Here is a 9,789-nt window from a genome sequence, read left to right on the forward strand (position 1 = left end):
TTCATTTCTTGTGTTACATATCTAATTATCTTTATAAATAAATATATTAAATTATCAGCAATTTGGTTTTATCTCTCTAGAGAACCCTAACACAGTACCCTCTAACCATAGACCAGGGATATGAATAACCTTACAGTCATGTAAAATTATAATACATTGGAATATGGATTGCTACAGATACAATTAGGTTAAAATTAACACCTTATCCTTTGGTCTCCCTTTTGACCCATTTTAAATTTGTTCTAGTTTTTAATATTTTCTGCCTTTTAATTGAGATTTTACTTTGTTATTGTTAGGGTTTTTTTAATTGTTTTTTGTGTGTTTTTCTGTTGAAATCCAGGACAGATAAATCTAGAGAGACAGTAATTGTTTTAATGGTTTCTTGGGGGCATGAGGGGGGAAAATGGAGAGCTAATAACAGTGAGTACAAGAAAGAATAAAATGTTCTAAAATTGATTATGGTGAAGATTGCACAACTCTTCGTAATAAGATTGAACTATGATACGTGAATTATAAGCCAATAAAATTGTTTGTATTTTTTAAGTTCTCATTTAATTCTATTACTAAAAATTCTTGGCTAGCTATATTGACTTGTTTATGTGTAATGATCGCTTTTGTATCAGGTGTACAAATGATTAGATATGAAAATATATTCTTATATGTAAATGCATGTCCATATACAGCATGTGAATGCTATATTGATGATTTTCATGTATAAAAAAGTAAAAATTTTTTTTAGGCTCACATTCTACTTGACTGTGGTGAAGATAATGTTTGTAAACCCAAGCTGAAAGTTTCTGTAGATAGGTAAGTTTTTGATCCAAATAATCATCTTTACAGTAGTGGTCTTGAGTAAGAAATATAAATAGAAGTATGTTCCAGTACTAATATAATTCAGTAAGAATTAACTATATTAGAAGACAATACATGATTCTCTGTGAGTAAAACTATTGAGCTTCAAAAAATCTGTGTTTTCCTTAGTAACCCACTTTTGAGGCATTTCTACTCATCATGCATGGTGCAGTGTCACAAAGTAATATATTCTCTAAAGAGAATATACTTCACCACAGGCATCTTCTCACACTCAAAACCATATTACCATCTTATCTAACATATAAATTAAAAAGAACTGTGATTGAAAATCATAGACAATCATTTTTTTTTCATTTTGAAAAACCAGGTATTAATAAGTATGTATAAATAAGTAATACATCAATAACAGATATGTGAATGATGAAATACTCGTGGCATCACTGCTTTCTCTTACTGAAGAGAAGCACTTGATTTGCACCCAATTTGCTATTTCCACTTTTCTATTGAGCTGTGAAGATCTCTTAAAATATCTTGAGACACCATTGAACATGTCAGTGCTATCTTTGTATTCGTCTCTCATCTCTTTGAACAGTTATGCTCTCCCCATGCAGTCTTTTTTCACTGTCTAGATTTGCATTCACTTGTAGTGATCAAAAGAAGATCTTTATCGGGGATGACAACCCTCTGACGTTGATTGTTAAGGCTCAGAATCAAGGAGAGGGTGCCTATGAAGCAGAACTCATTGTTTCCATTCCACCACAAGCGGATTTCATCGGGGTTGTCCGAAACAGTGAAGTAAGCAAGCAACTTCTTTAAGACTGCAATGCACTCATGCTGTTGTTAGGTGTTAAGTCGGGTCTCACTCACGTGACCCGCTGTACAACAGAAGGAAACACTGAGTGGTTCTTTGCCATCCTCACAAGTGCTCTTAGGTTTGAGCCCATTGCTGTAGCCACTGTGTCAATCCATCTTCTCAAGGGTCTTCCTCTTTTTCGCTGCCGCACTGCTTTACCGAGCTTGGTGTCATTCTCCGGGCTTAGGTCTTTCCTATCAATAGGTCTGAAATACATTGTCTCGCCATCCTTGCCTCTAAGAAGCATTCCATCTGGACTTCTATTAAGACAGATTTATTTGTTGGAATGCACCCATAGGCCTTATTAATATTAATGAGTTGCTCCCCTATTTAGTGAACTACTAGCTTAAACGTTCTACCTAAAACTAAATCACTAGACAATAAAGCACCTATCGCATAATTTCTTTCAAGTCTCATACTTTGCATAATGCATTGATAGGACAATTTTACAGTTGTTGGCTAAGTGTGTGATAACGGGCTCAGATAGATGAAATGTCTAAGCCTGTCCATCAAATTATTTGTCAGAGGTAATATAATTATGTATCCTAGTCCTCTAGGGAGCTTTCAGAAACGCATTTATATGTGGCAGTCATACATAATCCTGGCTTCTCCCTCACCTCCATTTGTTCAATTAGATTTATCTGCTTTGTTAAAAAAAAAAAAAAAAAAAAACCCAAACCTTGAATATTCAACTATTTGATATTGCTCAGGAACATTATAATCTTGTGATTTCTGGGGTTTTTTGTTTATACCAATAATTAATATTTCTTTCTACAAAGGCTTTAGCAAGACTTTCCTGTGCATTTAAAACAGAAAACCAAACCCGCCAGGTGGTGTGTGATCTTGGAAACCCAATGAAGGCTGGGATTCAAGTAAGACATTTTAATTAAACACATTTTTCTCTTTCTTTAAAGAGAATGCTATCGTTTTCCCTGGATTTGTCAATAGTAATTTTTAAATAAGCATTTCAGATTGATGTTATTAAGTTGGTTTTGATTGTGAGTTTAGTGATACACAGAATTTTGTTTCATTTTGACCAAGATAGTTAAATGATAGCTTGTATGGTGGCATGGATAACAAACTGCCTTCAGTTTGATAAAGGGATGAGACATAGTTTAAACTAAGGATTGATAGGGCCGTTATGGTATTTTGAACTGATGGATCCTCAAAGAGAAATCCTGAAAAACACTAAGCCCATCGTTCTTGAGTGAGGCAGGTTTACTCCACTCACTTTAAACACTATGGTACCAAATAGAATATTCATAGACAAACGTGGCTTATTTGGGTTCCCTTTCAGGAACTTGGGAGCTTGAGAAGAAGCTCCAGTTGGTCTTGTCTCAAATTCTCTAAAAGCTAACAATGTAAAGCAGTAAACCAGTTGCTATTGAGTAGATCCTAGCTCACGGTGACCTGGGTGTCAGGACAGTGCTGTGCTCTAGAGGTGTTCGCAGTGACTGACTTCACAGAAGCAGGTCCTCAGGATGGACTCAGACACACAGTGTTTGAGTTAGCAACTGATGCATTAACCCTTTGGACCAAGAGAGTCTTATTTTGTACCACTTTTCCATTAGCATTTATTTAATTTAACATTAAATATTGGTAATTTAGACATTGTTGATTTAGTGCTAAATACTTCAGAATTACTAAAGTACATTTTCAAATAAAATTTATTATTTCTATAAGTTTGGCATCTTAAGGAAGAGTGCTTACACAAATTCCCCAAATTCTAGGGGGCTTCTTTGCATGCATACATGTATAGTACAATGTTTCATTAACAAGTAATCATTTTATTTTCTAACATTCTTATTTTTTCTTGCTGTCTTAGTCATTGCTTATCTATGCTAAGATAGTTCATGGTTATGCAAAATAGCCAATGCCAAGCTTTGTAAATTAGGAGGCAGTTCAATAAAATGTCCAAGAAGTACTCTTTTTATATATCACTTAGATAATCCCTAAGAAACCTGCTTTCTTCACTGTGCTGCTCAGTTGTCATCTTTGTAGTCTAGCAACGTTTCCACTGCTGGAGTTAGGACATTTATTGTTGCTGGAGTTGTGAGGGGCATTGAGAAATTCCAGTTCTGGGTCTATGCATGCCTTTCTTTTAGCCAGATTCTCTCTTCTGTTTCTTCCTGACCCATTAACTTATCAGATTTCCATTACCAAATCATTTTGCATAATCATTTTGCTTTCATTGAATCAACACTGACATTTGACTAGTTCAATCGCTAATATTATAAGGAAGTATGAATAATGATTAAATGGTATTTAATAGGCTCAATTATGGATTGGCCCAAGTATCTTAAAGAGACTTGATAGAAAATGAGTATGAATCTTCTTTATCCATTTCAGTTTTGTTATGTCAGTTTTGAAAAGCCCAATTTTAGAAGATTTCTGTTCTCTTTCAACATTTGATGTGCAATTTCACTTATTAGACATTGTTTCCTGACATTGCCATCTCTTCCTCTCTTTTCAGCTCTTAGCTGGTCTTCGGTTCAGTGTGCACCAGCAATCAGAGATGGATACTTCTGTAAAATTTGACTTACAGATCCAGAGGTATACAAACCAATTTTATTAGCTTATAATAATGATTGGGAAAACACTGTTTGTTATAAATTGATTTATATAGTATGCTTCAGTATAAATGGGATAGAGGAGACTACAATTTCAGTCATTGTTTATAGCATTGGTAGTGTCAGTTTTGAATTTGTAAAACAAAACCTCAGAAATATAAATGGCGTCAAAAACAAGAAATGAAACTTGATCACCTTGAAATTAAGTGCTAGTGGAAATAATTATTTTGATTGATGAGTTTTTCTTTTTCTTGTTGCTTTTAATTTGTTCATTTTTAGTTCACTGAATTTGACTCTGTTTTACTGATTGTGTGCAATTTCGTTTTGAATTTTTCATTCTCTTTTTCAGCTCGAATCTTTTTGACAGAGTAAGCCCAATTGTATCTTACAAAGCTGATCTTGCTGTTTTAGCTGCCGTGGAAATAAGAGGGTCAGTATGATTTCTAAGTTGAGTATCTCATTCTCGTGACTGCTTTTTGAAAGTAACTACTAGGCCCTCGTTTTTCTCTGGTAGTTGATATTTCAGTTTTAATGGTGGTTTAGGACTATAGCTCATTTAAAGAGAAGAGGGTCTTATGTGTATTCCAAAGCCCCTAATATTTATCTGGTGACCATGTGGGAAAGAATTGGGCATGGCAACAGAAGGTACAAAATAAGTTTACCAAACTTTTATACAAATTGGCTTACCCATTCATCTGTTGCGACATACATTTAATAAAGAGTAGTTGGTGTGTGTGCACGCATGCATGTACAGATATTTCTTTTTAGAAGCAAACTTTGGAAAAATTAGTTCTAATTGCATTCATTTGAATGCAGGGTACTGTGGAAAATGAACTGACTGCATCATTTTGATATTCATGGTAGGTTTTCTTTGGTCATTGTTTAGAGTCTCGAGTCCTGATCACATCTTTCTTCCGATCCCAAACTGGGAGCACAAGGAGAACCCTGAGACTGAAGAAGATGTTGGGCCTGTTGTTCAGCACATTTACGAGGTTTGCCACTGTTGGATGTACATGAAACCTTCAGAGAGCTACCAAACAGGGACAAGCTAGGCTTTGAAAATAATTTCGGTGTAATTTTTATGAAAATTCTGCATATTGTTTATACTTCACAGATATTTGAATTTCAACCTGGTTCATAAGTTCATTTTTACCAGTCACATAACTGGTTAAATCAATTTATATAAAAATTTGTAAAGCTAATTAGTTCTCTGTGGATATTTTGCAATTATGACTATAATTTGAAAATATTGAACAGTCAGCATTTTCTTTCTACCAGAAGGGTATTTTCTTTTTTTAAATCATTTTATTAGGGGCTCATACAACTCTTATCACAATCCATACACACATCAATTGTGTAAAGTGCATTTGTACATTCATTGCCCTCATCATTCTCAAAACATTTTCTCTCCACTTAAACCCCCAGGCATTAGGTCCTCATTTTTCCCCTACCTCCCCACTCCCCCCTCCCTCATAAGCCCTTGATAGTTTATAAATTGTTATTTTGTCATATCTTGCCCCGTCCGACGCCTCCCTTCACCCACTTTTCTGTTGTCCGTCCCCCAGGGAGGAGGTTCACATATAGTTCCTTGTAACCGGTTCCCTCTTTCCTACCCACTCTCCCTCTATAGACCCTCCCTGTTTTGCCACTCACACCACTGGTCCTGTAGGGCTCATCTGCCCCGGATTCCCTGTATTTTCAGTTCCTATCTGTACCAGTGTACATCCTCTGGTTTAGCCAGACTTGCAAGGTCGAATTCGAGTCATGGTAGTGGGAGCGGGTAGGAAACATTTAGGGACTAGAGGAAAGTTGTATTTTTCATCATTGTTACATTTTACCCTGACTGGCTCATCTCCTCCCCGAGACCCCTCTGCAAGGGGATCTCCAGTGGCCTACTGATGGGCTTTGGGTCTCCACTCCACACTCCCCCCATCATTCACTATGGTAAGATTTTTTTTTCTGATGATGCCTTATACCTGATCCCTTCGACACCTTGTGGTTGCAGAGGCTGGTGTGCTTCTTCCATGTGGGCTTTGTTGCTTCTGAGCTTGATGGCTGCTTGATTACCTTCAAGCCTTTAAGACCCCAGATGCTATACTTTTTGATAGCCGGGCACCATCAGCTTTCTTCGCCACATTTGCTTATGCACCCATTTGTCTTCAGTGATCCGTTCGACACCTCGTGATCACACAGCGGAAGGATATTTTCCTTGCCTGCTAATAACTTTAAAATATTATCCTCTTATTTAGCCTTTCATTCGGACACATATAACCTTTTTTTTAGAGCCAGTTGTTGAGTTTGATTTTTTTTTTTAATTTTTAAGTTATGTGCTCAGGTACAATATTAGAGTAACTGGAAAATCTGTAATTTAAATCATGTTGCTAATAGAACAATTAAAGTTAATTAGGAGAATGATTTTAAAATAGATTTCTGCGCAAAGTATTTTATATTTTCTTTTTTTCACTAGCTGAGGAATAATGGTCCAAGTTCATTCAGCAAGGCAATGCTAAATCTTCAGTGGCCTTACAAATATAACAACAACACCTTGTTGTACATCCTTCAATACGATATTGATGGCCCAATGAACTGTACTTCAGATATGGAGATTAACCCTCTAAGAATTAAGGTAATGTGCTTAATAGCAACTCTTCATTTTGAAGATATTTGTTTTTCTAAGTGTATAAAACTAATCATGAAATATAAACAACTGTTTAATACAAACTCAGCAAAAATACTTCTGAAGTTCTTAATTATTACACTATCAAAGAGTCTTTGTATTATTAGTAAAGATTAATTCTGTGTGTATAGTTTTGTAATATCCAGTGAGCTTCAGCTCATAAACTTTAGTGACTCAGTTTGACCTTCACATCATCACATTGAGGTTTATCCAGTGTATATTAGTCTGTTAGGGGCGGTCAGTGGTGAATCAGTAGTAGAATTCTCACCTTCCAAGTTTGATTGCTGTCCCAGGTACCTCAAGGGTAGACATCACTCATCTGTCATTGGGAACTTGCATGTTGCTGTGATAGTGAACAGCTTCCAGCAGAACTTCCAGACTGAGACATACCAGGAAGAAATACCTGACAATCTACTTCCAAAAACTAACCAGTGAAAACCCTGTGTATTGTCACAATTGTCCTATCCCATTGTACCTGGGTCCCCCATTGCCCACTCAACAACTAACAGAAACCAGATGTGTGGAGTTTCTGTCTTTAGGAAAAGATGAAACCCTTACACTGGACTGTCTTGACTTACAGAGCCTAGAGAAATGTCATTATATGTGATTATATATCATCTGAATAGGGTCTTCTTCATCCTAGCATACACATTGAATAAGAAAAGTTAACAAAATAAAATGTAAGTTCAGGATTGAACACTTCTCAGAGTTATGATGTAAACCTTAAACTCTTTCTGTATTTCATCACTTTCCCCTCCAGCTATGAAAGTTGAAGAAAAACCAGGGTTAGGTAGAGGTAAATTCTGTCTACATAGTAAAGACTCTCTTAATTTATTTTCTGTCCTTACTTTTGGCCGTATATCAGTGGTTATTTCTGTCATACATAAACTCATTTTTGATTGATGCTTTTTAGTAGACGAGTGTATGTCAAACTGTCAATATAAAAACATTGTTCTTATTTTCATTTACCACCATTTCATGAATGCAATCCTAGGTCTCAACTTCACAAGCATCTGAAAAGAATGACACAGTTGCCGGGCAGGGTGGCCGGAACCACCTCATCACTAAGCGGGATCTCACCCTCAGTGAGGGGGATGTTCACACTTTGGTAAGTGTCATTTTAACTACACACATTTTAAATATTTTCAAAATGTGATTATAAGACTGATGCCAAATAACATTTCAAAAATAACAACAGCTATGCCCAGAAGAACTACATATTTTTATACCATTCAATCTTTTTACTTTCCTTGTTCCAAATCAAATTAGCCTCATATATTCTTCAAATGATCTATCTTTGTAGATTGCTAATAGTATTTCATTTTTTGAATTATTTTCAGACTGTTCTCTTACTGACCTCTTGTCTCACCCTCATGAGTCTGGTGTCCACAGTTTCAGGGATGCAGGCCTTAGGAGATACATGGCAAGAGGGGGTTTCAACGAGCCTTCAGATAAGAGGGGAGGACAAGAACAAGGAGGAAGGAACCGTTTGCTCACACTCAGATTGCTCAGCATATTCTGAATTTCAAGAGTTTTAAAACCAGGAGCCCTGATTTTCCCTTTTCATTGAATACACTTAGCATCTTGTTGAGAATCAATTGACCATAATATCAAGAAGTGTAGGTTCTTCTAATTTAGTCAAGATTGCTTTAGTTATGTGGAGTTCCTTGTCCTTCCATGTAAATTTTTGGGTTGGTTTTTCTAGGTTTTGAAAAGAAGGTTGTTAGAATTCTGATGGAGATTACATTGAATTTATTACCATATATACTCATGTATAGGCTGAGTTATCAGCACAGTATTTATGCTGGAAAAGCCCTCCTCGGTTTATATTCGAGTGAGGGTCCCACTTTCCTGTTCTCCGGTGCAGTGTGGATGTTCTCCGGGTCTCTCCTGCTCATCTGCAGGTGCCTGCAGCCTCTGTGGGTGGTCGGATGACTGCTGATATCACGGCCCTTCTTTCCTCCTGCACGCCGGCAGCCTCTGTGTTGTCCGAGCTGTACTGGTCAAGGACCTGCCCGCTTTTGTGCGCTGTTACCTGGGGCGCACCGCATCCTTGTCAGATGAACGTCAGGTGCAGGCCCTGTCCTTCTCCAGGACTGTGACCAATGACGTAGCCTTTACAGTCTTATCCGTACTTGGTCACGCCCCCTTGCTCCGCCCAATCTTTGCTGAACACAAGTACTGGTATATCTTTGGTCTTGGATATGCAGTACATTTATTTACATTACTTAGTCTGCTATATCTTATTTTTATTTTCTTATTAACCCCTATCTGGACCCAGTATTGACTGTGCTTGCATAGAGCAGCCCGTGCTAGGGCTCATAATATACACAATGTGTGGTGTACGCACTGTGTTACTGCATGTGTTGCGTGAGCACTTCCCATACATATGCGTTAACACTGCGTATGCAGTAACAGTGTGTACGCAATGCAGCATGTATATTAGGAGCCCTAAACACAGGCTGCTCTATGAAAACAGTCATGTCATCACATTCTGGAATATCATCAGCTTGTGTTAGGCCTCAAACTATACAAGCTGTGTTGTGTACATCTGGTAAGTCAATGTATATAGTAATGCGCATGCAGTGAGACAGCATATATAATTATTTCCACTTACAGAGCCAGTTTACTGTTTTTCTCTGAAATAAATATTCAAAAACATTTAACCTATTGATGCCTCAATTAATGTAATTTTATTGGTATCTATTTTTATTTTGAAAGTTTACCAGTAGATGCTGCATTTCCCACCCTAGGCTTATACTCAAGTCAATAAAGTTCCCAGTTCTTGTGGTAAAATTAGGTGCCTCAGTTTATTTTCAGGTTGGCTACTACTCGAGTATATATGGTAAATTGCTCTGGGGACTTAATTTATATAT

At 36.8% G+C, this 9,789-nt stretch overlaps 1 protein-coding gene across 1 annotated transcript in view; it reads left to right on the forward strand.

Annotated features, from left to right (window-relative positions):
- Positions 1-9,789, forward strand: part of ITGAV (integrin subunit alpha V) — a 113,357-nt gene that overhangs the window by 93,330 nt on the left and 10,238 nt on the right. Inside the window, exons 19-26 of the mRNA XM_004701477.2 lie at positions 740-807; positions 1,461-1,608; positions 2,446-2,538; positions 4,140-4,219; positions 4,586-4,666; positions 5,123-5,228; positions 6,704-6,862; positions 7,908-8,021. Coding sequence (XP_004701534.1) covers positions 740-807; positions 1,461-1,608; positions 2,446-2,538; positions 4,140-4,219; positions 4,586-4,666; positions 5,123-5,228; positions 6,704-6,862; positions 7,908-8,021 — 849 coding nt within the window. The remainder of the gene's footprint in view (positions 1-739; positions 808-1,460; positions 1,609-2,445; positions 2,539-4,139; positions 4,220-4,585; positions 4,667-5,122; positions 5,229-6,703; positions 6,863-7,907; positions 8,022-9,789) is intronic.

The sequence above is a fragment of the Echinops telfairi genome, unplaced genomic scaffold (genome assembly GCF_000313985.2).
Source record: "Echinops telfairi isolate 266 unplaced genomic scaffold, ASM31398v2 ScPeMD7_3;HRSCAF=10, whole genome shotgun sequence".
NCBI lineage: Eukaryota > Metazoa > Chordata > Mammalia > Afrosoricida > Tenrecidae > Echinops > Echinops telfairi.